Genomic DNA, 27,630 nt, shown 5'->3' on the forward strand with positions numbered 1-27,630 from the left:
CCGGGCACGGCGGGGCAGGCGCGGGCGGGGCGGGGGCACGCAGCCCTCGGGCCCCGCAGCGGCCGCCCGGGCGCCGCCCGCCGCCGCCGCCGCCGCGGCCGTAGGCACCGCCGCCTCCCGGGGGCACGGCGCACCGGTATGAAGCGGTGCCGGTCGGACGAGCTGCGGCAGCCCGAGGAGGACCCCGGCGCCGCGGGGGAGCCGCCCGGCCCCGCCGCCATGGAGGCCAAGCCCGGGGAGGCGGCGGCGGCGGCCCCCCCCGAGGCGGGCGCTGTCCCCCCGCCGCGCACCAAGCCCCCCGACCTGAAGGTGAGCCGTGGTGGCATCGGCCGGTGGGTACCGGTGAGGTGACAGCGGGGCGAGCATCCCGGTGGGATCACCGGAGGGGTGAGGACCCCGAGGTTCACCAGTGGGGTTAGCAACCGGGCACGCACCCTACGGCATTCCCGTGGGGTTCCTGGTGGTGGTGAGTGCCCGGTGGGGTCACCGGTGGGATGTACGCTTTGGTGGGGCACCACCGTCCCCACAGCCTGGTCCCTGCTCAGCTACAGGTGTGACCTTGGGGGATGTGGGATGGCCCTGGGTGGGGATGCTCTTGGGATGTGGATGCTTCTGCAATGGGGATGGTCCAGGAATGAGGATGCTCCTGGGATGGGGATGCTCCTGCAGTGGGAATGGTCCCAGGATGAGGATGTTGCTGGGATGGGGATGCTCCTGGGATGAAGAGGTCCCAGGTTGGGATGCTCCCAGGGATTGGGGATACTGCTGCACTGGGGATGCTCCCAATGGTGGGGATGCCCCTGGGGGTGTGAGTGCCCCCGCAGTGGGACACCTCCCAGTGCAATAGCACGCGTGGGGCTGGGCACCACCGAGGCTGTGGCCACCAAAAGCAGCGATAATCACAGGGTGGTGGTGGGAGACATGAGAAGGACCCTGGCGACACCCCCAGCCCTTGCCAAGGGGGCTGCGGGCACGAGGGTGGCACCCCAGGGCAGGCCTGGAGCGGGCTGCTGTCCCCTGAGCAGGCTTTTTGGGAGTAAGAGGGCTGTCCCCCTGCAGAGGGGCTGAGCAGACCCTGGGAAATAACGGCCAGAGTCACCCCGGCGCTGAGCGTGGGGAGATGCTCGGGGACCGCCAGCGCTGCTGGGATTAGTGCTGCGGCAGCCGGGAAGTGACGGTGTATAAATGGCCCCGAGGCTGCTCCTCCTGTGCCTTCGGGCTGTGTCCGGTTAATGAGGAAAACAAGTTACGCGGCGCTGCAGCGCTGCGGGAGGGAAGGGAGCTGGTCCCCCGTGGCAGGGCACGGGCAGGGATGCAGGCAGGCAGGACTGGGTGGAATTGGGCAGAAATTTCTTGTGGGTTTGGAAGCGGAGCAGCTCTGACCCCCAGCTGTGCAACAGGGTCCCACTGGCGTGGGTGCAATGGGTCTTTATGTCACGGAGGTGAATTCCCTGCAGAGCTTGCGCTGCGGTGGTACAGAGGTTTCAAAAAGATTGGTACAAAAGTGGAAAATGTCCTTGGTCACCTGGGGCAGCCTGGCATCCAGGAGGAGACCCTTGTTGTGGAGCACCCCAGCCTGCCGCTTGGCCTAGAAGGTCTTACCAGCACGGTCAAGGTCACACGGGAGCTGGGAAGCAGAGCCAGGACTGCCAGGCTGCTGCCGTGCTTGCATGCATCCCTTCCAGAAGGGCAGCCAGGAAATAAACCCCCCTGTTCCCGCAGGAGAACTCGGCTGCTTTAAGGACAAGAAGCCCCGTGGCTGCAGGATGCTGCTTGCTGTGACATGCGATGCCTTTTCCTTGATGTCCAAGCAGCAGCTCCTGCTCCTGAGGCCGTTTTGGCTTTGCTGATGTGATGTACAGCTGCTGCTGCTGCCCTAAAAACAGCTGGAGGGGAGACCCCCATGCGAGAGGAGGGCACATCCATGGGGATACAGTGCTCAGGGCCACGCAAGGCTTGGTGGGGTGGGACAACCTTACCTGGAGGAGGTTCTGCTTGGCATGGTCCAAGGTAGTGCTTCTCATCTGCATCATCCCTCAGCCTCTCCCCATCCCAGCCAGGGCCCTCTTCACCTGCACAGGGAGTCAGAAGGCGGTGGGAGCATGGGGCAGAAGGAGCCACGGCTTACGATGGGGATGGCCAAGCGTTCCGTGGTCAGCACGTCCCGCTCTGAGCTGGAGCTCAGCCTAGTCTGCAGCCCGGTCCAGCTCACAGCAACAGCAGTGGCCAAATGCCCATTGATTTTATTGATGCAAGTATGATACCTAAATGCAGGTTTGCTTCACGATGCTCACCTTTAACGCATTTATAGCCCAGCAATTAATTGCTTACATGGAATGATTCCTCAAACTTACTCTGCCAGGCAGAGCACATGAAAAATTGTGCCTCGGTGCTGCCCACAGCTTCCGCAACAGAGCTGGGCGCTCTGCCTGGCCCTGCCACAGACACCACCGATGCAGCTGCTTCGCCTCCTGTTGCTACAATTAGTGGCATCATTAATATAATCTTATTTTTTTCCTGCCCCCAACCCCCTCTGGAGCCACACTGCATTCGCCACGGTGGGCTGGGTTCAAACAAACTGGTCCTTGGCCCCTTTGCTGTCCCCAGGCTGGCATGGTGCCACACACCGAGACCTCCAGCTTCATCTCCCTGCAAACACTGAGCAAGCATCAGATGTAAACTTTTGTTTGCTGCCAGCCAAAGATGGATTTGAGCTGGCAACCTGGAAACAACAGAATGCCTGGTGTCGTCTCCATCCTCTAACCCCAGCAGATCTGCAGCAGCTCTCCCTTCCCCAGCCCGACTCCAGCTCTTTTGCCGAGAGCTCCATTAGGGGAAAAGGAAAAAAAAAAAACCAAAGTTCTGGCAAGGAGCAAAGCAGATGCATGACACATAGTTCTGCTCAAAAATACGTTGGGTGGCAGGGATTTCTGCACTCCGCAGCAGAGTGACTGGATCCATACAAAACACTGCAGAAGGAGACATCCAGCCTCTCGTGGCTGCTGGGGTGTCCGGGGTGTCCCACCACCAAGGGATTCACTGCTTGGTCCCACTCCCACATTCCCTGAGCATCTCTGAGCCGAGTGTTTTCCCTGGGTCTCTCTTTTCCCAAACAGGCTGATCTGGCCAAGGGCTGAAAGTTGACGCCTGGCATCATTTCCGTCTCCAGTTTCACAGTCTTGGTCTTCATTTCTCCCGCTTTTCCCTCTGAACCCAAAAGCCAAATCAGGAGTCCAGAGGCACTGGCCTAAGCCCTTCCGTCTTCCTAGATTCAAACCCCACATCCATGGACAAAAAGCTTCCCTGGGGCTTCCTGGAGCTGGGGAGCCTCTTCTGGGGAGGAGGGTGATGAAGGACGAGGGGAGGCCCCACCATTCAATCCCCAGGAGAGGTCTTGCCCAGAGCAGTGGGCTTGGGACAGCAGTGGCTGGAGGGAATGGTGTGAAGCATTAACATCCCATTTCCTCATAGCAGGCCAAACCCACTCAGCTAGTTTATTTTTTTTGAAGGTCCCTCGCTATGAGGGGATGGGTCTGGGAGTGGAGACCTCCTGATGTGGTTCAGAGGGCCCCCCCAGCAGTGCCCGTGCAGGCTGCTCGCTGCAGGGAGGATGCGGAGGACAACTCCTCCCTGGAAAGGTCACCATCCCCTATTCTAAACCCTCAGGTACATTTATATTTAATCCCTCGCACGAACAATTTTCCAGGCATATTTTGGTCTTGAAAGGACACCGCCAAGGTGAGCTGGCTCCCCTGCGGTTAGTGGGATGGAGCTGTTGTCAAGCAGCTCAAGCAGGAGCAGTGCGGTCCCTGGAGCGGCCGCATCCATCATCTCCCCGGGGCATTGCTCATCAAAAGGTCTTGGGCTGCTGGCAGGGACCCTGGCAGAGCTGCACACTGGGACCCCCCAGCCCCCCAGGGAGAGAAGAGCATCCTCCTGGGTGGGATGCAGCCAGGACAGCGTGTTTCCCTGGGGTTTGTGCCAGGCGCGGTGGAGGGGTGAGACCTGAGGCTGGGACATGCTGTCCCCCGAGCTGCACCGCACATCCCAACAGACACATGTTGGTGTGGGCTGCTTGGCTAAGGTCAAGCACTCTGTGCCCAGCTACTTATGGTGCCAGCCCCCCCCGGTCTGACACCCCCCCAGGGTCCACATCTTTCTTTCCCACCAAATTTCAGCACTCAGCATCCCCACAGTCAATTCAAGAGACGCAGAGGTGACAGCCATGGGAGAAGCAGTCGTGAGCTGTCACCTGCTGTGTTATCCCCCTGGGAGCACATCTGGCTCCTCTCGGCACCAGCAGCAGAGATCTCACCCTGCAAATGCCACCCAAGGTCAGGAGCTCCCGGGGGTCCACAGCCCACCCAGCTGGGCAGTGGGTGCCAGCCCCGTGGATGTTATTCTGGAGAGTGTTTAAGCTGCTGCGTTTCACTATAGCGTTTTGGTAGTGCATTAAACATCATGAGTAATGTTTGTCACATGTTTGTTCTCTCATCCTGTCCCCGGGAGGAGAAGCATGTGTGGGGGAGTGCTTTATTTTCCATTTTAGAACATCTATACGTTTTCCTTGCTGGTTGTGGCAGCGGGAGGAGAGGCAGAAGGGGGGCTCAGGATGTTGGTGGAAGATGGGGCTGCGAGGGGCAGCTGGGCTGGCTGCCACCCCGCGGGGACAGCTCTGCCCCCGGCCCCCAGCCTGGCTGCTGGCAGTGGGGGGCTGGGTGCTGGTAGGACCCCCTTGCTGGGGACCCGGAGGAGGATCAGCTGGAGAAAGCAACAGGAGGAGTAGAGACCCCCTGGGGGGTGAGCAGGATGTCCAGGGGTCCTGTTTGGGGTCCTGTTCACGGGACTGTGAGCTGCTTGGTGCTGTGGCCTCTCCCTGTCTGTGCCCACGGGGGGAAACGGCTCCCCCTGCCTAAAATATGGAGTGCTGTGGGGTGAGATGGGATGGGACAGGATGGGATGGAATGGGAGGGATGGAACAGGACAGAATAGGGTGGCCTGGGACAGAGTGGAATAGGATGGGGTGGGACAGGATAGAATAGGATCTGATGGGACAAGGTGGAATAGAATGGGATGGGACAGGATAGAATAGGACGGGATGGAGTGGGATAGTCTTCCACTGTGCCTGTGCAGTTCCTCCAAAGGGCTGCAGAGTCTTGGCTGAAGCCTCTGGGCGGGCCAGGGATATAAATAATTAACAATAATAATAACAATTGAGCAGGATTTCGCAGCGTGTGGCTGTGCTATAAGGTCACGGCAACAAGATCCCCTCCTTGTGTGTCTGAAAGCTGAGTAAGAGGTTTGGATGTCGGGGCAGAGCTGGGAAACCATTTAGGGTGAAACTGGGAGGTTTGGGGCTGCGTGGCCAGTTGGCAGTGGCAGGAGCACCGACCCTGGAGAGCCCAGCACAGCCCGAGTGGGAGGCAGGGATGCGCATCCCTGCCACAGCAGGCAAGGGCAGCACCTGGCTCTCCCATGGGAAGTTGACAAAGAGCAGCGTCCCAGACAAAACAGTCATCCAAGTCACTGTTTTCCTGCAAAATATGTTGGTTTGAGTTCAACTGGTTTTTTTTCCAGCTCTGGGCCAGACATGGCTTGTCCTCACAGTATCCCTACAGGGCTGGCACTCGGCTCTCGGTGCAGGCAGGGCAGTGGGATGGGTGCAAGGAGGGGGGGTTGTGCAGCCCCCTCCTGGCTTCTCACAGTTTAGGGACTATTTTCCATCAGTGGATAAAGACAGAAGAGGCAGAGGGTCTGACCGTGGTCAGCCCAGAGCTGTGCTCAGCCGAACTGTGCCGTGGGCTTGACCCCGCCGCAGCCAAGAACTGATCCACGACGGGACGTGAAGCAGGAGCTGCTCCTTTGAATTCCATGGAAACAAGTCCCCGTCTCAGAGCAAGACCCTGGCTGCACTAATGTAGAAGACAAGAGAAATAAGGATATTTCTGCAGTAATCTTCGTGGTTTACAGCTGTCCACACTGAGAAATTAACCTCCGTATCCATTGCATCAGTTATTAAGCAACGACTGCTCCAAAATAGCCCGTGCAGACGCTCTGTACTGAGCCACGAGTGATTTTGTGCCAGAAAAATGCCTCTGCTTTGAAAGTGCAGTAATATCCCGGAGTAATGTAAGAAAACAGAGGTTTTACATCAACAAATTCCCTGTAAGAACCGCTGCAGAATGGCTTGTTCGTGGTGCCCACACCCAGCAGCTCTCGAATGGAGACAAGCCGTCGTTCCAGTGGGGTTCAAGCCTGGAACAGCAAAGCTGGGATTCCTATTTTTGCTTCCCTCCCCCTTTTTCCCATGCAGATCTCTTACCATCCCGCCAGGAGCTCTACCTGCAGAGCCCATGAAAGGTTCTTTCAGGAAAATTTGGAAAAGGCATGAGGAGCATTTCTTTTAAAGGTGAATTTCTATTAGATCAAGAACCCCCTAAGGGCATCTGGCTTCCACGTCCACGCTGGTCCTGGGAAAATGTCCTCTCCTTTACTGCCAGCTTCACTTTTATTTTGTTTTCATAACCCTCAGGGGAGGGAGTTAGTCATTTCTTTTCACTTGGACTTTTTAAAGGGCTAACTGTGCATCCGAGGGTATGCCATACCCTTGATGGTAGAAATCTGTGGGTTTATAGTTATTACCTATCTAATGCTGTCTCTGTTTCCATAGAGACTCTATAAATAGAATAAAATTTAAATCACTATTTCCTGAAGTAGCAATTCGGCACTGTAGATTTATTATATATTTCCTAGGAAAAACCAAAAGGATAGAAATTTTCATTATGAATAGATAACAGAAGGATTAAGGGGTTTGCCTGTAGTGTTTAGTGACACAGGATCTACTTGCTGATTCCTTGTCAGTATTACAGGTGTGATGAGAATTGGGCCCTTATGGATTTGGACCTTGTGGTTTCAATGTCTGGGATTTTTAGGAGATGAAGTCCTTTCTGTATGGCCGTGAAATCATCCACAGTCTGCAGCTCCTGGAGGTTGTGTCTCCAGCATCACTGCCTTTCTAAAGGCCGGGGCTTTTGCCAAGCGTCGCTGGGGCTATAAGTAGCTCCCAGTGCTGTGCCCGCTTCACGCTGGTTTTCAAGCATGAGTAATTGGTAGCGCCACAGTTATGGGAACCAGCATCCCTGGGGAGAGTCCTGGCCGCAGTAAATCCATGGTGAAATGTCCCTGAACATCAGCAGGGTCAGGACTGGCATCCACAGAGGTAGGATGCTCAGCTTAACTCCAGAATCCAGGCAGAAAGCAACAGGGCAGACTTGTGCCTTGTGATCTACTGCGTTCCTGGTACCTGAGGTCACCTGCTTTGGGAGGTGAGAGGAGCTTTTGATAACCTGAGCTCCTTTACTTGCTGCCTGGGAGCTGCAATCGACCAGGGGTCTGGGATCCGGGATCTGCTAAGCCCTTTGCAGATGCTGGAAGCTGCTGCTCATGCTGCTGCCCCCCAGTTGACCACACACAGGGGATTGCAGAGGGCACCCAGCCAAAATCTCCCATGGATGCAAATCTGGGTGTTCCAGTGACTGCAGGGAAACCACGCTGGGCTGACCCAGCTGTAATCAAGAGCATGATCTGTTCCACCATCCATATTGCATGACTTGGCCGCGGCTGCATCTAGCATCCACCCCGATTCCCAAGAGTCGTCACAAGAAAAGCCGTGTGCTCTGTGGGAACGTGAGTCTCAGCCCCCTGGGAGAGGAAGACCCTGGGGTGCCTGGGGGAGCGGCATGCCCCCATCTCCTGCTGGGAACCAGTTGCTGCCCAGCAGGGACTGGATTTGGTGGCACTGGGCCATGAGCTGCAGTTTGACCCCCATAAGCAAGGCCAGCCTGGTCCATGCTGCGCTCAGGGGCCATGGAAACTGCCCCAGGGAAAAGCCCTCCTGTTTCAGGGAGCAGGTGGCTCCTGGCAGCGCGTCGGTGGCCAAGGCTCCAAGGCTGGGAGGAACCCTGGCTTTTCCAGCTGGGAAAAAGGCTGCTCCGTCCCCGCTGCCCTCAGGGTCGGGGTCTCTGCACAGCACGTAGCGTTGGCTGCAGCAGGCACCCCCCTCCCTCCGTCGCTCTCAAGAGTCTTTCTGCCCCTCTTGCTCCTTTTAGGGGTAACCAGTGCTCACTGGAGACCTCTCTCCGGCGTGGGGAATGCTGTTGGAGTTGCACATCTGACCCATCCCAAGCCACTGTGCTCAGCCCTGGGTGCCATCAAATGGACACTAATGTTTAATATTTTTCCACGTTTATAAAATGAAGTGCGGGCAGCAGGGCTTGCTCCCTTTCTCAGATCACTTTGGGCTGGGGTGGGGTCCCCAGAGCCCTCCAGAAGCATTTTGAGCCCTGGAGCTTTGTGTTTTGGTTCAGTGCTAGCATGGGCACCAGCCACCAGAGCCATATGTGCCAAAGTGGGGTGATGCCATCCCTTCCTGACAGTAAGAGGGGCTGTTTTCTCTCCTCTCCTGCAGAAAATCCAGCAGCTGTCCGAAGGGTCCATGTTTGGCCATGGCCTGAAGCACCTTTTCCACAGCCGCCGGCGGTCGCGAGAGCGGGAGCACCAGAATTCCCAGGACTCGCTGCCGCCGCACTACGGCACGTCCGACCACGACTCCCCCGATGAGAAGGAGCGGTCCCCGGAGATGCACCGCGTCTCCTACGCCATGTCCCTGCACGACCTCCCGGCGCGTCCCACCGCCTTCAACCGGGTGCTGCAGCAGATCCGCTCTCGCCCCTCCATCAAGCGCGGCACCAGCCTGCACAGTGGCAGCCGGCGAGCCAAGAGCGGCTCGCTGGAGCCCCAAAAAGGCAGCCCCCACCTCATCCGCAAGGCCCCCCAGGACAGCAGCCTCACCGCCATCCTGCATCAGCACCAGGGTCGCCCCAGGTCTTCCTCCACCACCGACACCGCCATCCTCCTGGCCGAGAGCGGGGCTGTCTACCTGCTCACCGAGGACACCGAGTGCCTGGCTGATAAGGTAGGGCTGTGCCGTGGGGACGTGGCTGGGCGGCTGGGGGGCACGAGCACACACTGGGGAGCAGGGGCAGGACTGGGTGCTGAGCACCCCAAAATGCTGTTGGAAGGAGACTGTCCCTGGGGGCAGTGCTGGTGGCACTGGGTGTGCAGGACGATGGATGGCAGCCCCTGCCCAGCAGCGAGTTGGGTCTGGATGATGGAGTTGATGCTTTTCTCGCAGGGAAGTGAAGGCAGGGATGTATCCCGGTCTGATTCCCAGAGTGGGATTTGAGGGAGAGAGAAAAGGACCTGGCAGGAGTTCCGTGCCAGTGGGATGGCACCCCCGGCGTGGGGTCAGAGATGATCCCGGGCATCCCAGCACTGGGTGCCTACAAAGGTTCCTCCAGGCGGCTGCAGATGGGTTCCGTCCAAAGTGATTTTTAAACTGCTCTGTGCAGAGCTAATAGAGAGGATGGCATTTCCATCTAGCGTTTAGCCTCGTTAATTATGAAACAGCTGAGATTAGCGCGGCGGCATGGCATGCTGAGGACAAGGTACAGGCAGCGAGAGGTGCTCCAGGTGCCAGTGGGATTCTACGTGTCAGCTTCTCTCCTTGGCCTTTGGAGCTCGGGGGGTGTCACGCTCTAAACCCACTCTCTGCAGCCCTGAGGGCTGGAAGCATCCTCTCTTGTTTTTTTGTTGTTTTTTTGGTTTGGTTTTTTTTTTTACTTTACCTGAAAATACCAGCAGTGAAGTGGAAAAGCTGTAGGGCTTGGGGTGGGGAGATGGCCAGGCGGGCTGCAGCACTCTTGAGTGGTTTTTGCAGGAAGGGCTGTGTGACAGGGTGGCAGTGGCTGGCCAGAGCTGCAGGCTGGGATAGCAGCAGGGGTGTTTGGTCCTTGTGCCGCCCACCAGCAGTGGGACCCAGCGGGGACAGGGGCTGGGGACGATGCTTCCCACGCACCCCCTACCCCCAGCCGCTCCTCTCTCCTCGGTGCTGAGTCTCCGAGAGGGAAATCTGACCTGGAGACTTCTGTTGCCCTCTGAGCTAATGGAAAAAGGATCAACCAGATACTTTTTCTTTCTCTTTTCGCCTGGCATTTCCAGCGCCGAGCTGCAGCTGACTCTCACAGCTTGCAGCGGTTGCCAGCACTGCTCCCTGCCACAGCCATGCGGGGACAGGGCCACTGCCGGGACGCGGGAATCGGGTCCCAGAGGATAAACACGTCATTGTATCAACAGCTTTGCAAGAATCGGCTGCCCATGTCCTCCTCTCCTCCCTTTAGTGTGTGCAAATCTGGGCACCCCGACCCTTCCCAGGGCACTCATGACCTTCCCCATGCCAGCACACCGCACCAAGCACCCGAGCAAGGCCAGGAGCCATTCATGTTGTTTGAGCATCTGCAGCCAAAATTTCTTCCATCTGGCCCGTGGCATTGGTCTTGCAAGGAGCCCGGTCCCGCTGAGCCCTCTGGGGTTAAGGCCAAAACCTCGAGCCAAAGTGGTTCTCACCGGGACAGAAGCACCCGGAGGGAGACGAGAGCTGAGTGGGTCCATGTTTGCTCACGGAGCAGCACGAAGAGCGCAGAAAGGGGATGAATAATTAACTGCATATGACACAAAGAGTAATAAGAAGAGAGGCGATACTGGGGCCTTTGTGAGGCAGTGGAAAAATAACCTATTTAGAGAAACAAGAGCTATGTGATATTGTCATGCCGTATTATTTTTCCGTAGCCCTCAGGAAACCCAGCCTTCTGCCTGCGGCAAACCAGCTCCTTTTCCTCAGGGGTGGCTGGTGCTGCCGTGCCCTGGGCTCCAGCACACCCAGCACAGCTCCACCAGACCCCAGCAAGCGGGTTTGCATGGGGGCTTTGGGCCAGCAATCACTTCGCGTCGCCTCTGCCTTGTCCTGCGAGGGCCAGACGCCTCCTCCCCGTTTCACCCTCAGTTTGGAAGCCGCTGCCCCAGGGCTGCACAGGACTCCTGTGAAAGACCAATTTTTCCCCCAGAAATTTCATGCTGGATTTTCCATCCATTGCATAAGGGCCTGAGCGCACGCTGGATTAAACCCTCATGGGATCGCTCAGCCTCAGCAAGTGCTTTTTGAACAGCTATTGATTTTATTTTTCCTTTTTTTCTAATTAATTAGGTTCCTGCAGTTTTCCCTTCCCTACTTCACTTGCATCGGTTCTTTGCTCTGTGGTCCCCGCCAGTGCTGGACCACCCTGCGCCCCGCTGGAGCCAGGCACACACGGTTCCTCCCCCCTGCACCCCCTAAGTCACCCCAGGGGGTGGCTGCTGGGGTGCTGTGGCAGTTGGGGAGCACATGGTTCTGGCTGGGGCTCCTGGTGTAAGCCCAGAGGTGCCTCGCACCCCCTGTGCTGCCTGCACCTGCCCTGTGCCCCTGTCGTGGGGAGCATCTCCAAGCGGTAACCCCCAGCTGAGACCGGGGGGGGGCGGGACAAGCAAAGGGCTGTCACCTGTGCCACACGCTGGGGACAAGGCTTGGCTTTGTAGGGCGATGCCCACCTGGAGCACATGCGTTCGTGGCTGTCCCCCCCGCCATGCCCTGCTCACCTTGTCCGTGCACATCGCTCCCGATGAGGGTGGGATGACTCGGACCCCCCGTGCCTCCCGCTGGCAACTGCACGAAGCCTGGGACCAGGGTTTTGTGTGTTCTCTGCTCCAAGAACCGCAGCCGGTGGGTGCCGTGGGGACACGTGCTCTCTGGTTTGCGGTAACATGGATCTCTGCTCGCGGGTGAGCTGGGGAAGCCGCTTCCCCGGGGCTGTGGGTACCAACAGCCGGGAGCATCCCTGGATTTCAAGCAGCCGCTGACCTGTGCGTCCCATCACGTGTGGCTCCTTTGCTCAGCTAAAGCGAGGTGGCACCTTTGGGGCGTACGTTGGTGTTGGTGTGTCCGAGGGAGCACGTGGCCAGCGTTGGTGTTTCACGCGGGGACATGCCAGCTTGCAGACGCGGTGGCACGTATGACGACGGTGGTGGCAGCGGGCGCCGTTGGGGCAGGGGGAGGCTGCAGGCCAGGACCGCGCGTGGCGATGGGAGCGATGGGAGCGTGCTGGGGAGCTTTCTCCTTATCTCCCTAATCCCCTCCTGGTGACCCGCCAGCACCTCGTGGGAGAGGCGGGCCGATGGGCATTACTGACTGTGACGGCCACCGCGGCCCCGGCGCTGGCAGCAGCAGCTGTGGGGTCTCCCCACAAACCCCCGTCCCCCGTGGCAGTGGGGTCAGCCAAGCACCGGTGCTGGCGGGACAAAGCATCCCGGGGGGACCCTCGTCCCTGTCCCCACCGGGGCGGCCGGAGCTGGACCGCGGCGGCCGCGGGGTTTTGTGCCTGGTGCTACCGGGGAGCTGCACGGATGCCTGCGGGGACTGCGGTATGGTCCACGTCCAGGTGAGACCCCCGCGGGTTGCACCGGGGCTTCGGGGTCCCTCCGTACCCCCGCACCGAGCAGCGGCGGGGGCGGGGGGGAGCCCGCGGCCGCTAGAGGGCAGCGTTACCGCACGCCGTGCCCGGGCCGCCCCTGCGCGCCCCCGCCGGCTTCTCCCCCGCGTCCCCGAGGGAACCGCTCACTAGTGTCACGAGTGCGCCGTGCTCAGCCCCGGCGGCCGGGACCCGCAGCATCCCCGCGGGGTGCGGGGGGCCGGAGCCTGGCCGCGCTCCCTGCCCGTCTGCCCTCCGTGTCCCTGGGCGAGTGACAGCACCAGCTGCCGCTGCTGCCCGTGACCCCCTGCCCCTCCTGCAGCCGCCTTGGCCCCCCGGCGCAGATTCTTCTCCCGTGAGACACAGGCAAGGAAAGGGGGGAGAGCAGGGGGGCTTCATGCCGCGGCTCAGCTTTGGGCTTGCGGGCCAGGCTGGCGCTGGGCGGCTGCGGGCCACGTTTACTTACAGGCTGGTAGCCCGAGCGTGCCGTTCTCCTGCTCCCATCTCCCCCCTCCTGCTTGCTTGCTGTGGGGGGGTGGTCTGCAGTGCCCTGGGGCTCTGACTTGCAGGGGGGACCTGCCCTTACAGCCCCATCCCTGCCATCCTGCTGCCTCAAGGGCACCAGCCCTCCCAGCACAGGGCAGGATTCATCCCGCTAAATTTAGCTGCCCACTGGGTCAGTGGCTATATCAGGGCGAGACGGATTAGTCGGCAGGGAGAAACCCGCCGTTTCTTAGCATCCACCCCAGGGGTGGCTTGTGGCCCACGGGCATGGAAGGGTTGGGTGAGCGGTGGCCAGGAGGCTGCGGGACAGCTCAGCCCTTGCCCCAGCAGCTTGGAGCCGTCAGGCAAAGTTCATCTCCCCTGCCAGGCATCTGCTGCCTGGCTGCCATGTGTCCAGCCCAGCCTCTGGCTCCCTCCGGCCCCACCGGCATCTGACGCCTTCGGTTTCAGGGCGGGACGTGGACCTCCTACGGCTCCAGTTACCCAGAACTGGTCTCAGTTGACAACTGGGACAGGGACAGGGACGGGCACTCTGCGCAACCCAGCCATGAGCTCCCGGGGTCAGCGTGGCCCGTCGGGGTGCTGAGCAGCCCCAGCCCGTCTCCAGCTCAGAGGGGAGATGCCCCGGGGCCGGGGGCTTGCCAGTAAGAAGCCGGGTTTGCTCCACGGCACTTGAGTATCCTTTCTCCCTGCGGTGGGTGAGGACGTGGTGGTGGCAAGGGCGGTCAGCCGGGTGCACTGGGGTGGCTTGGATGGTGGGATGCTGCTGATGCTTTGCTGCCCCTAAACCCTGCTTTTAACAGGAGTTTTTTTGCTGGGGCCAGTGATCCTAAAACCAGAAGCCTGAGGCTGAGCTCCTGAGCAGGCAGCCTGCTTTCTGGAGGTGCTGAGCACCTACGTGTCCCTGAGGAGCTGGCACAAGCTCAGAGGACACGGGACTTTGGAGTCTCACTGCTTTTGCTTGCTGCCCCCACATCTAACCCAGCCAGGGGTTCTCCCTCAGTCCTTGCCTCAGTTTCCCCAGCTGGGGACCAGAGCCAACACTTCTATGCATTTAGTGAAGTCCCTTGCATCTCTGCAGGAGGATTTGCTGACGGAGGCAAAGCACATCCTCCCCTCCTACACCAGAACTCCGGGTGAGTTCGGGTGTTAAAATCTCAGAGGAAGGAGCTAAAATAGGCCAGTGGTGACTGCAAAAGTGAATAGAGGAAACGGTGGTGGAAAGCTGCCCTCCATGCAGCCCCACGGCCAGGCATCCCCTCGGCACCTGGGCAGGGTCCCCAGGGGGTGAGCCAGGAGCACCAGGGTGCAGAGACCCTCCAAGGGCCAAGGTTTTGGGGGGGGATTGCTGACCTCGGCTGCAGGCTGAGCCCCTGCTGGGCATGGTGACACTGGAGGCGTGTGTCTGTGAGTGAAGCGTGGTGGTGGGAACGCGTTCCCTCACTCCCATTGGGATGGTGCTTTGAGGAGCACTTTGGGAAAAGCAGATAATAGCTGTGAAGACAAAGATACCCAAGATTGCTGCTTAATTAATTCAGGAGAAGAAGAATATCAGACTTTTGTACTGATTCACCCCCTAGCAAAAGACATCGTGTTCCTCAGCCTTCGTTGACATATGGCTGTTGTTCCCAGCCCACCAGCAGCTCCCGCTCCCCAACAGGCACGCTGCCTTGCCGCCTGCCCCCAGGGGGTTTGGGATGTGCAGGGTGGCTGCCCAGGGCGGACAGGGCAGGGTTGGAAGAGCAAGGGTTCACATCCACGCTGCAATCTCTCCTGCCCATCCCCTGCCCCCGCGGGCAGGTGGCTGGGTTGTAGCTGAGAGCAGGATTTGGCTCCTGAGTCAGGATGAGCAAAGCGGGGTCCTGCCTTGTGACTCCTCGCCTCGCTGCGGCTCTGCCTCTCCCTGCCTCTCCCTGCCTTCCCCCTCAAACCCTTCACGCAAAAGCTGCCAAAAATCCCCCCCAGCTGCACAAGCAGCCTGTCAGAGGTGTCAGAACCCAGCAGCAGCGTGGGCTAGGGGTCCTGGTGGTGGCTGTAATGCTGTGTCACCCAGCAAGCCAAAGGGCAGCACCATTGCTGGAGCTCGCGGGGTTATTCCCTCCAGCAAACAACAACAGTGGGAATTTTTCCAAAGATTCTCCAAGCATAGGCAGGGCCCTGAACAGCTTCACCCGTGGGGGACGGTCATTGAATCATCCCTGCAGATGTGTCCCTCCCGGTGACCTGCAAGCCCAGGGCACAAGAGACAGTCCCCAGCCCGGAGATGTGGTGTTGACTTAGGAGATGCTGAGATCCACGTGCTGTGGAGGGGTGCAGAGCCACAGGGACTCCCCACGCCCAGGGCAGGCAGCAAGGTCGGATCCCGGGATCTGTGCTTCCACACAGGGCTCGTCACAGGAGCACAGCCCCTGCCTGCTGCCACCGAGAGCCCCATGGGATGGTGGCACCAGCCCAGCTCAGACCGGGGACCGGGGAACCGCAGCGGCTCGCTTGTTTGTCCTCTGCACGGTTCGGAAGGCAGGCCGGCCAGGCAGCGCTTGGCGGTGCTGTTTGTTCTCCCAGCACAGTTGGAGGAGCAGGACCGGCCCCTGTGGCACCCAGCCTGTTCCCGCTCCCCCAGGCTCCCTCCCGGCTCGCCAGCCTGTGCTGCTTGTTCTTGGCTGCCTCAGAGCCTCGTCGTGCCTCCTCTGCACATGCACGTCGAACGATCCTCTGCCCCTCCGACTCCTTAACCGCAGCCATGACAGAGGGAGAGGATCCGGCCGCCTCGCGGAGCACCAGCCAGGCTCTTGGCAGGAGTGACCAGGGCATCCTCATGCCGGAACCGCATCCTCCTGAATCCTGTCCTGGGAAAAGGATATTGCTCTTAAATTCTCTGCTGGGTGTCTTTGTAAGTACCCCCCCCCCCTGCTCTCCTTCCTGCTGCTAGGCACCGGCAAGGCAAGGACGCGGGGTGCCCAGGAATAAGGGGTGAGAAGCAGGGTGGTCCCTGCAGCTGGAGCTCAGGCTGCCGCCGGGCTCTGCGCCGGGAAGCCACTTGCTTTGGGAACCAAATGCACTCAGGAATGTGAGGCTAAGGAGCGCTGGACTTTACAGATCTGCACCTCTATCAGCATGCTGCCTTCCAATAATCCGTATGCAGCTTTCCCAGCCTGGCTGAGGACAGGCTGGTGCAGCTCAGCCCGTCTTCCTCCGTTTTTTTAATGCCTGCTCCTCTACGCTAAGCCCAGCCCCGGCTGCGGGCCACGCCGGCCAGCAAAGGCAGAGCTCAGGTCCCAAATTTGCTGGGTGTTTGTGTTGCATTGCTAAGTGACCTGTCTCTTGGTTGAGATGCTCAGACCGGGACTTTGTAGGAGCTCAGGGCCAGATTCTGCACCATTCAGCACCGGCACACGCCGAACGTGCTGTGATTTGGTGGCCATCCAGGGATTTTGTTTGTACGGGAGCTGGGGTTTATTTATTTTTAAATTTGCCTTTTACAGGCAGGCCTGAAAAACATAGCTGCCACATTCTAAGCAGTGGACTAAATCGAAAGCAGAGCTGGTGCTAAGGATGAAGGGGAGTCCACTGCCAACCTCGCGGGTAATTTCCTTGCAAAACCCCCATGTTTCCCGTGCCAGTGGGGTTTTTGCATTGTGTGGAAGGGAAGCTGTGCCCTCGGGAGGGGAGATGCTCCACCACTGCTCCACCTCGCTTTGCTGGGGCATTAATAGGCAATGTTCTTGCTTCTGCAATTATTTGCTAACTCTAACCTTCCCCTTGTGCCGGGGAGCTGAGAACAGGTGGTTTCCTATAAATCAAGCTGCCTGAGGTCCTCAATAAATAAAAAAAAAAATGCCATCCAGGTCTCGTTGCAGCAGGCTGCCGCAAAGGCTTATCCTGAGCATCCTGGCGTTTATCAAAGTCCTCGCTTCTTCGGCCTCCTCTGGGGAAATCCAGGCTCCTCCATCCTTCCTTGAGGCCAGGGACAGCCTGGCAGGTCAGGCAGGGTTTGCGGGGGGGCTGTGAGCTGGCAGGAGGTGTGGGGGCTCCGGGGAGGGATTGCAGTTAACGGTGGGCTGGGTGGACCGAGTCGCAGCATGGAAGCGGGGCTGTGCCTGCAGTGCTGGTGGGGCAGATGGGCCTGGGGGCCGGCCACAGCGCGTTAAATGTGGGAAATGGAAAGCAGAGCTCGCAGCAGGGAGGGTGTTTTCCAGAGTGTCTTGTGCAGCTGGGGATTTTGCCTGCCCTGCTGAGACAGCAGAAAAGCGATGGGAAGTGACCTCTGGCTCCTGTGCTAAAATGAGAAGTGATGCCATGAGAGATGTTAAACCAAAGCTCAGCGTCACTCGGTAATCTGCCCCGTGTCATGCCCGGAGGCATTCACAGCCCAGGGTTCGGCCAGGCTGCAAAATCCACCCTTGCTGGGGCAGCTCAGTGCGACCGGAGGGATGGACGAGGGGCAATGCCTGCCCACAGGAGACACACTACCCACGCTGGCAAGGAGCCACGGGTGCTGCCAGCACCAGTCCCCATGGGCAGCATCGTGGCGCTGCCCGCAGGGTCTGGCTGCACCCCACATCTCTGGAGCATTGATGCAGCACCGGGACGAAGCTCAGCTCCTTCCTCACCCTTCCCCAGTGCAGCTGAGCACCGTATGGTAGGCACAGATAGTTTCTGTTCCTGGTGGGTTTAACTTAGCGGGGAATTTGCTCTTTGTGCCTTTCGGTACGGATGGTACCACCACCTGCTGCCAGTGCCTGCAAACAGCGGGTGAGCGTGCAGGGAAGGGGCTCAGCGCTGGCTTGCACAAAGATTGCTCCCCCAAACTTGCAGCCAGATGGAGAGGGGAGGCTTTTGCCTATGAGATCCTGTCCGCCTGAAAGGACAGACCAAGAAACAGAGGGGCTGCCAGCGGCTCTGTGTATAGAAGCAACACGCCTAGGGGTTACATGGCCTGCAGGGATGCTCAGCTCAGCGCAGGGCTGTGCCATCCCCAGGCTGGGGTGCAGGGACCAGCCGGGTCCCTCCAGCGCTGCTTCCCCGCTGCAGGGCCAGCAGTCCAGACTGGTTTTGGAAGACAGCACTGGTGAGCTGTGCTGCTGGGTGGTTGATTCAGCCCATCCCTTGGTCCCAAGCACCATCTCATATAAACTCCTGCCAGGCACGGCGGCACGGCTGGGGATGCCCGGGGCAGGGTGCTGGGCCCGGTGCCGGTGCCACAGCGGCAGGAATTGGGCTGGAAGAGGTCAAGGATTTTGGTTATTGGCGTTGAACTGGGCTTTAGCAGCTTCACACCTTGCCACAGACAGACTTCTCCAGCTCTGCCTCTTCCCTGCTCCTGGCACCCACTGGTGCACGGAGAGCTGCTGGCATGGCCTGATGCCAGTCCGGGAGGGTCTGGCAGTGCTGGGCTAAAGGCTGGGGGGGATCCAAGGAAATGCCTTCCCGGCTGGGAGCAGCCTAGGCGGAGGCTGCTGCTTCTGCGCCTGTTTCCTCCTGCCACACTGCCCAGCTTATCTGCAGCCGTGCGCGTCCTGGCAGCCCGGCAGCGCCAGCAGCCCCTGCCCCAGACCTGCCGGAGTTGGTGTCTCCTGGAAGGGAGGTGTTCCCACAGGGAAGCTTTGCCGAGCTGTAAGGGTGGTGGTGTCTGTGCCGAGGTTCACGGGAGCTCACGTTTGCAAGATATGGAGGGACCCAGACTTGGGGATGGTGCTTCTGTGGAGCCGTCTAACCAAAACTTGCAAATCCATCCATGCCAGGTCAGGCTGATGGTTGTGCTGCCCACCACAGCTGCTAATTCCTGGCAAGGCCAGCTCCAACGCCAGTGGTGCTGGGGGTGCAGCGTCGCTCAGAGGTGCAGCATTGCACCCAGAGCCTCTCCGGTGGTGCGGCATCAGGCTGCCAGGGCACAGGTGGACACGGGGACAGCCCGAGAGACGATGGGAAGCGGGAGGCTGAGCAGCGCTCGGCTTGTCTCAGCTGTGGGAGTAGCACGGTCTTCCCCATTAAACATGCATCTAGGTCACGATCAGCTCATCGGTCCGGCCTGTACAATTCAATGTGTGGCTGAAAATACTTCCTAAGCTGTTGTTGTGTTGTTGCTTTTTTTTTTTTTTTTTTTTTGTGAGAAATAACTAAAGCAGAGAGCTGCAAGTGAACCTTTCTCATTTAGCCCTTTGTCTGCGGCTGCACAAATGCTCCGATCTGCAGCCACAGTTGGTTTGAGGTTTCAAAAAGCCCCAGCATCAGGAGGGCATGTTGAGGGCTTTGGTCTGGCACAGCGTAAGGCTGTGGGCTGGAATGCTGCTTCCCTCAGTCGCTCTTACCCAGGGCTGGCCACACCGACCCTGCTCTGTGCAAGCCCACGGGTTTGGGCTCAGGTAAACACACAAGCTCCGGGTCTCCTTTCTCACCCAGGATTTTTGCTGCGGCTCCTCACCAGCTCCACCGGCCCCAGCATAAATGCAGCACCTGGGGGGTGGCTCCGCATTGCCACTGGCTTCTGCAGAACCAGAGCCTGCTGTCGCCCCACTTGCTTTTCCGATATCCCATTTAATATCATTTTAATTGCATGTGAAATCTCAAGCACTTCTATCTGGTCAGTCAGCTGGATGTGTTTTCTGTGCATTGCATGTTCTCCTGTGGCACAATCGGGTCGGTGCAACCTTCCCCATCGCTCTCCGTGGCGTGAGCTGGCTGGGTCCAGGTCCATCCCAGTGCACGGCGTGGGCCAAGACACCACCTAGTCCTGGCACAAGCGGCTGGTTCCCCGCTTTTAGCTCCGTCAGGCTGCCCAGCTCCTTGCTTGTCGACTATTTTCCCTGTGCATTGGTCCCACCCGGGGTTTTGCTTTATGCCTGCCCTCCCCCTGCCTCTCCCAGGCTTTATGTCCTGGTATGTGACACAGCAGATGACAACAGCCCGTCCCGACCCCCTGCGTCAGGGCACAGGCAGCGTATGGGGCTGGAGGCGTGTGAATATCCCGCCACGGGGACGAGGGGGGTTTGGCATTACAGCCCTGAAAGCTCCAGTCGCTGAAAGCTGTAAACAGCCTCAGCAGATTTCCTGAGTCGGCAATCCCGCTGCAGCCATCGGCTCCATCCCTGCGCCTTCAGGAAGCGCCCGGGGATGGGGGGCCAGCCTTGACGGGGGGCTGCGGAAGGGCTCTCCTCCTGCCTCCCTCCCCACTGCCCCCCGAGTCCTCGCTGCCATCAGCTGCTGCTTCCCCCGTGCCAGCACCTGCCATGGCAGCCAGCGCTGCCCATGCATTGCTGCCAGGCTCCGGGACGCTGCAGGGATGCGGCCAAGCAGCCCACGCTGACTAGCCCTGGGGGACCCGAGCCTTGCCCGCCATGGAGGTAGGTCCCGACACTCGTTGGGGTCAGTATAGGACTGCGGGGAGGATGGCGATGGGCAGAGAGACCCGTAGGGGCTTTCGGTTCCTCTGTTTCTGGCGCTCGGTGAATGAAACCCACCAGCACAATCGGTGCTGGCACAGTAAAGACGGGGTGGGAAGCTCCGCTGCGAGATGAAACCTTTAACATGCCTCGCTCCATTATGTAAGAAAAATTATTCTTAGGCTGGTAAATCAGCGGCGGCAGCTGCTGCCGGCCCGTTGTGTCCATCCAGGGACAGTGCGGGAGCGGGCAGGGAGGGGGACACGGGGTGCCTGCTTCAGTCGCGGCTGCAGGCTCAGGAGGAGGGTGGGAAGTGTGAGTCAGGGCTCCTGATTCTATTTTCAACGCCTGGGGTGGGTAACGCGGTTTGGTGGGAATAGCAGCTCCGCTCGGGGAGGCACGGGGCTGTGAACGCACGTGGGGATGGGGACGGGACTGGGGACACCCAGAGTGTCCCCGGTGATGCTGGGCAAATTGGCAGCACCAGTGCACAGGATGGATGCTGTCCCGAACTACGCTGATAAAGTGCTCTGAGGAAGAGGGGCCATGGAAGTACCTGTATTTTGTGACTGCCCCCAAATCAACCTCCCCATGCCCACCGCCCACCTGCATTTCTCTGCCGGCCGTGGCCTCTCCCTCGCGGCTTTCCACAGCCACCAAGGGCCTGGGGCACGGTGACACCCGTGCTGCAGAGCTGCTGGATCAGTGCAGCAGCTCCTGGGGTCTGCCCTGCACCCCAGCACCCCTCGACGGCTCGGTGGTACTTATTTTTCCCATGCTTGAGGGTGCACGTGGTCCTTCCCGCAGCCGTTTCATCCCCATGTTGCATTTCAGCTGGGAACCACGATCACACTTCGTAGTGAAAGTCTTCGCTCGGGGTGGATGCAGCCGGAGCCGCGGTGTTAGCTCATCCCCTGCGCTTCCCAGTAGGCTATAGGGGATGGAAAACAGAATAGTTCAGGGCGTGAGTAAGTGTCTTGAGAGTTTTGTTCTGAACTTTGCAATAATTTTGCAATTTTGTAAGAATGGGTTTAAATCCCTTCCAGTCCTGGGTGTGCCAGGAGACCCAGAGCCCCGGGCTGGGGACGTGGCCACAAGCGAGCTGCTGTGCCCTGTGCTCCTCACCTGCCACCTGGGCTTTCTTCCATCAAACCTGCAGCAGCAAATAAACCAGCATTGCATAATTGTGCCCAGCCATGGCCCTCTAAGTACTGTTTGCTCAGCTTATTAGCTTGAAGCTTTTGCACATCTCAGCTCTCTTGGGTTGAATTCTGTTGATAAGAATAATTTTTCTTCCTGCGTCCTGCATTCCTCCCGCATCCCACATCAGCCTCTACTCTCCTCTCCGAGCCCGCCTGGAAAACAAGCACTGGAAAACAACACTTTCATTTCCATGTGCGTACCAGAAGGTTTTCTGCATGTAGGGAAAGTGTGGCTTTTGCTAATCCCCCTGTTAAATCCACTGCACAGTCATTTAGGCTTGCTGGGATTTAGCAGGCAGTGTCTTTTAATACTGCAGAGATCAGAATTGTCTTTTTTTTTTTTTTTTTTTTTTGGTGGTTGTTTTCAAAGCAATAACCTGATGTGACTTTCCTGCGTCTGAGAGAGAGCAGAGCTTTTGGTGGGGCTCGGGGAAAGGATTTCACCCCAGCCATGTCAGCACAGATGGGCAGCATCGGATCCGTGTCGTCCACCACCCATCCTGCCCTCCCTTCCCGCCGCGCTCCCAAACACACTCCCACGAATAAATCCGAAAGATTGGCTTTGCAGGGGCAAAGGTTTGGGTGGTTCCCAAACCTTTCCCTCTTTGGAAATAAAGTTTGAGCAACTTCTCCCCTTCACTGCCCCAGCTGGGGTTTCCCGATTTGGCATCTCCAGGGCTGCCTTTTCCTTTGCCACAGCTGGTTTGTCCCTTACTGCGCAGAGAATTGCACATCTGGGCAAAAAGTCTGTTTCCTGCTGCTTCTAATTTCTGCCCCTCGATAAGAAACCGGAGCAAAAGCCTTTGTGGGGCAGCTGAAGGGCCCAGCCCAGCTGAGCAACTAAAAATAGCCTGGCAGCGGGGTCTGAAAACTCTGCAGGTTTGTTGGGCATATATTTTTTAAAAAAAAATGTGCTGCTCCAGCCAGACTGAAGCCAGCTCCCAGCTCTGCCCTGCATCCACCTGCAGGCTGGGGGCTGCTGGGTTCTCCCCTTTCCTCTCATCCTCCAGCCCTGTATTACAAAGGAGAAGAAAAGCCTTGGGGAGGGGACTGGGGGATGCTCCCACCAAGCCTGTGGTTGTCTGCTTCTGCCTCCCAAGAGGCTGAGACCCCCAGACCAACACCCCCAGGCTCCCAGCAGGACAGCAGAGCTGGGGAAGGAGGAGATGCCAGTGAACAGCAGGAGGGCAGCGTTTGCCCCTGCTTTCCCGAGCCCCATGTGGGACCTGCTGCAGACGGGAGTGTTTATGAGCAGCATCTTGAGAACATTCCTCCCTCCCGCGCAAGGCATTTCCTGGTGATAACACACTCCTAAGTAATGATCTCGCAGCATTATCCCTATTAAAGGGTCATTCGGGGAAAGTGTGATGGAAATTAGAAATTATTCAGGTCTGCCAACAGTATTTAACTTTCAAGCAGCTCTTAATTAGAAGCCAGGAGCCATTTATACAACCACTGAGATTTGCATAAGAATCCGCATATAAAACCCAGCAACTGGAAAGATTTTAGTGATTTTTTTTTTTTTTTCCCCAAGTGGCAAAGCAGCATGCCCGGGTTGGAGAGCACAAGGCAGGACCCTGGGTTGCAGTCCAGGCTCTGCCGGTGGTTTTAAGTGTGGCCTCAGGCAAGTCATTCCCTCTCCCAAAGCTCCAATTTTCCCACCTGTAAAACGGCAAGCAGCGTGTGTCCGAACTTTCTAGGTGGCAGCTTGTGTTTGCGAGAGGAGGCTGGCATTGCCAGGTGGGAAACTTGGAAAAGGAAGCAAAGGAGCCGCTGCTCCTGCAGCCTGCTGCTCTCGAGGGACCGGTACCCACAAACTGAGGTTGTGGCAGAGCTTCTCTTCAGCTGAAAAACTCCTGTGTGCATCTAGGCTAAAAGCCAAAGTCTGAAAACAAGACTAAAATACCTCCGGGTTGCTCAATCCCTGCTCTCACTGCTGGTTTGGTGGAACATTTGATGATGGGTTCCAGTTTTAGCTTCTCATTCCTTTTTCCCCGGCTGGCACTGGGTGTCCGGCAGCCCAGAAACGCGGGTGCCTGTGCACAGGGCGAGGGCAGAAAGTCCGAGGCAAACTCCCAGCGGTGGATGCTCCTTGCTGAAAGCCCCTGGCCAAAGCCAGACCCCAGACCCTCATTCTTTTGTTGCTGCACCCTCTAACTGGTTTACTCCTGGGATGCCAGCAGTAGTGGTATGGCTGGGAAATGCTTAACCAGCTGGAGAAAAAAACATCTTGCTGTTGCTCTGGTTAACTATTCTGCTGCCCAGCTCTTGGCTCCCTCTCCCTCCTCTGCCCCCAGCCCCATTCCCCTCCCACCCCTCCCTGGGGGCTGCCTGGTTGTCAGCTCCCTCCATTGAGCATCGCCCTCCTCTCTCTTTGCTTGCAGCTGGACAAGGGGGATGTGACCGCGCTCGGTCTGCCCTCCACCGCCGGGCACGGCGATGCTGACGGCACCGTCTGCCTGGATGTCCCCGATGGCACCCCCGACCCTCACAGAACGAAAGCCGCCATCGAGCACCTGCACCAAAAGATCCTCAAGATCACTGAGCAGATCAAGATCGAGCAGGAAGCTCGGGATGACAACGTGGCCGAGTACCTGAAGCTGGCCAACAACGCGGACAAGCAGCAAGCCTCCCGCATCAAGCAGGTTTTTGAGAAGAAGAACCAGAAGTCGGCGCAGACCATCGCGCAGCTGCACAAGAAGCTGGAGCACTACCACAAGAAGCTGAAGGAGATCGAGCAGAACGGCCCTTCCCGGCAGCCCAAGGATGTCTTCCGGGACATGCACCAGGGTCTCAAGGATGTGGGTGCCAACGTTCGCTCCAGCATCAGCGGCTTTGGGGGCGGCGTGGTGGAGGGTGTCAAGGGAGGGCTCTCGGGGCTGTCCCAGGCCACCCACACTGCTGTGGTCTCCAAGCCCCGGGAGTTTGCCAGCCTCATCCGGAACAAGTTTGGCAGCGCAGACAACATCGCCCACCTGAAGGACACATTGGACGACGGGCACCCGGAGGAGGCTTCCCGGGCTCTCAGCGGCAGTGCCACCCTGGTCTCCAGCCCTAAGTATGGCAGCGATGACGAGTGCTCCAGTGCCACCTCCGGCTCGGCTGGTGGCAGCAACTCAGGGGCAGGACCCGGCGGCTTGGGGAGCCCCAAGTCCAACACGCTGGACAGCCACCACAATAACTTCGACACCATCCTGGAGGAGCTCCGGGAGATCAAAGACAGCCAGTCGCACCTGGAGGACTCCATGGAGGACCTCAAGGCCCAGCTGCAGCGGGATTACACCTACATGACACAGTGCCTGCAAGAAGAGCGGTACAGGTAGGGACGGGCGGGTGCCAGGGCAGCAGCACGTGTCGCCCAGGGTGGCTCTTTGGGGACCACAAGGCCACCATCCTGGGCTTGTCTGGCTAAGCCCTGCATGCCAGGGGCACGGGGAGCTGCAGTCCCCACTGCCAGACCCACCGGCAGCATCACTCCTGTGGAGGATCCCGCAGTGCTTTCCCTTCGGCAGCTATACCCAGCTACAGCCTGGAGCAGGGTGGGTCGGAGGGGCTGGGCAGGTTGCCCTAGTGTCAGGGGAAGGAGGGCAGGGGTTTCTGTGGGGAGACCTGCCCACCCCAGCCCCTCCACCCCCCATGCGCAGGTACGAGCGCCTGGAGGAGCAGCTGAACGATCTCACCGAGCTGCACCAGAACGAAATGACCAACCTGAAGCAGGAGCTGGCCAGCATGGAGGAGAAGGTGGCCTACCAGTCCTACGAGAGGGCACGGGACATCCAGGTAGGGGTGTGTGAGGGTTCAGCCCCCCACTGCACCCTCCATCCGCAGGGCAGGGAGGTTCTCTGGGCTGGGAAAGAGGGTGGGCAAAGGGGGATCCCTTTTTCCAGCACCTCCGAGATGAGATCCTCACTGTGATGCTGTCACAGCAAGAAGCAGGTAACTCAGCCATGTCCCCAAAATCCCTGTCTGTGCCCCAGCAAGTCCCCACTATGCCAAAGCCCCCGGGTGCTCAAGGCAGGGCAAGTCTCCAGGTGGATGGCTGCAGTGCTGGGCTATTACAAGCCACATCTGGGCCAACACATAGTCCCCAGTGTCCCGGTTCGGGTCATCTCCCCTGCTGCAGTGGGTCCTCCCGGCACCAAGACCTCCCCGGCACAGGCAGTGCAGGACGGGCACACGTGGCACATGGCGTGGGCCAAGGGTTTGCAGAGGGAAGCTGCTTTCCAGCTGGGGTGGCCACTGTGTCACAAGGTTGTACACCCATTGGAGCCGTGCAAGCAGAACTTCCCAGCAGCCAGGTCTCCGAGCACGGGGCGAGGACTGAAATCCTCCACGGGGCATCCACGGAGCCGCTGGCTTGCCCTGACGTTGTGTCCCTTGCAGGAGGCCGTGGAGTCCTGCCTGACGCGGGTGACCAAGCTGGAGCTGCAGCAGCAGCAGCAGCAGGTGGTGCAGCTGGAAGGGGTGGAGAACGCCAACGCCCGGGCGCTGCTGGGCAAGTTCATCAACGTCATCCTTGCCCTGATGGCCGTGCTGCTCGTCTTCGTCTCCACCATTGCCAACTTCATCACCCCGCTCATGAAGACCCGCATGCGCATCCTCAGCACCGCCTTGCTCGTCCTCTTCCTTTTCTTCCTCTGGAAGCACTGGGACTCCATCAGCTACTTTCTGGAGCATGTTCTGCTCTCCAGCTGATCCGCAGCCTGGCCGCTCTGCAGCCCCGGGGGCTTTCCATTTCTTGCACAGGAGAGGAAGGGGGGGACGGTGGTCCAAAGCCTTCAGGTTGTTTCTTCACACGCTTGGTTCAGTCTCTTTCCTGGCCCTCCATCCTTGCTGCAGCCAGCAGCGACTGCTCGGAGCACAGCGTGTTGGAGCCGGGATCCGTCGGTCCTTTGGGGTGTCTGGGGAGGGCAGGATGGGGAACGAGGAGTTTTGGAAGAAACTGGTTATTTATGGAGCGCTGGGTTTTTCTAGGGTTTTTGGGGTTGTTTTTTAAATGTCGTTCTGTTTTGAAAGTCTGTGGGAAGGAGGTCTTCTGCAGAGGTCTTCTGTTGATGGGAAGGATTGGACCAAACCCGGCTCCGGGAGAACTTTCCGCAGAGAGAGGAGAGGCGATAGTTGGGGCCGGGTTTTCCCTTTCATCCTTGATGACGAAGATGGCAAAAAGCTGAGTCCTGGGATAGAGCGAAAGCAAAGCATGTGGTGAAGGAAAACACGGGTCCAAGGCAAACGCAGCAGGACGTGCACATCCCACCAGCCTCTCCCAGCCCCACCACAGCCCAGCCAGGACAGAGCGGTGCTGTGACATTGTCCCTGTGTCCCCACGGGGGCCTGGGCAGACACGGGGGAACCTGATGCTGGAGACAGCACCAGCACAAGCGAGATCCCCTCTGCTGGTTTCATTTATTTATTTTCCCCCTCCTTTGGCTTTAGTTGATCTGATCTCTTCAGGGACACCTGGACTTTCCAGCATCACGCCTCTGAGTTTTACAGCCTCTGCACTGTGTCGTGTGTGTGTGCGTGTGCGTGTGTGCGCGTGCGGTTTTTAATTTAATTCAAGACTCTGTTTCCATTTGTGAATCAAAGCTGGTAGAGTGGGGGGAGGCGAGCAGCTGCCTTCCCAGCCTCCCTGGCCCTACACAAGAGCACAGCATGCTGTCTCGGATGTTTCTTAAATTATTTCATACATATATATTTATGTAATATATCTATACACACACACATATATATAAATATATATATATAAAACTATATGCATAGTCAGATCCTCCTCTGGTGCCACTCCACCGACCTCGGAGGCCCCTGAACCACTTTGCCTCAGCTGAGAATTTGCCCCTTAACATTTTCTGTGGCACTTCCCAGCCTGATACGGGGGCACGGGGTGCTTGGGAGGGTTGAGGGGGTCCCACAGGAGGGGCAGAGGCAATTCCAGCAGGTGGAGAGGAAGGTACATGTCCTTTCCCACATCCTCTGTGCTCCCAGAGCCGAGCCGAGCCCACCTGTGGCCCCACATCTGGCTCCCTGCATCCCCTGGGCACTTGAGCATCACCCCTCACACTAGCACAACTCCCAGTGCGTCCCAGCAGCTGGGGGCTCTGCACAGAGCAGAGGAACTGGCAACACAGGGGTGGGGGGCTGCAAGGAGGA

The 27,630-nt window shown here is 58.7% G+C and overlaps 1 protein-coding gene across 7 annotated transcripts; it reads left to right on the forward strand.

The window, feature by feature from the left end:
• Positions 1-27,234, forward strand: TMCC2 (transmembrane and coiled-coil domain family 2). 7 transcript variants are annotated; one of them, XM_055819685.1, is made up of 5 exons: positions 1-309; positions 8,468-8,974; positions 23,868-24,802; positions 25,128-25,263; positions 25,867-27,234. In XM_055819685.1, exons 1-5 carry the CDS (start codon positions 139-141, stop codon positions 26,176-26,178), a joined length of 2,061 nt encoding a protein of 686 aa, XP_055675660.1. In that variant the 5' UTR covers positions 1-138; the 3' UTR covers positions 26,179-27,234. The 7 variants fall into 7 exon arrangements, with proteins under 7 accessions (XP_055675660.1, XP_055675663.1, XP_055675664.1 ...); XM_055819689.1 differs by lacking the exons at positions 1-309; positions 8,468-8,974 and adding exons at positions 13,418-13,578; positions 15,650-15,792; XM_055819690.1 differs by lacking the exons at positions 1-309; positions 8,468-8,974 and adding exons at positions 15,424-15,792; positions 16,385-16,484.
• Positions 27,235-27,630: the final 396 nt, after the last annotated feature.

This window comes from Falco peregrinus, chromosome 16 (genome assembly GCF_023634155.1).
Source record: "Falco peregrinus isolate bFalPer1 chromosome 16, bFalPer1.pri, whole genome shotgun sequence".
NCBI lineage: Eukaryota > Metazoa > Chordata > Aves > Falconiformes > Falconidae > Falco > Falco peregrinus.

Excerpts from the sequence above, each read along its gene's own strand:
- TMCC2 (XM_055819685.1), top strand. The coding sequence starts at position 139 with ATGAAGCGGTGCCGGTCGGACGAGCTGCGGCAGCCCGAGGAGGACCCC. Across the intron at positions 310-8,467 it reads CCAAGCCCCCCGACCTGAAG|AAAATCCAGCAGCTGTCCGA; the intron begins GTGAGCCGTGGT and ends CCTCTCCTGCAG. Across the intron at positions 25,264-25,866 it reads AGAGGGCACGGGACATCCAG|GAGGCCGTGGAGTCCTGCCT; the intron begins GTAGGGGTGTGT and ends TGTCCCTTGCAG.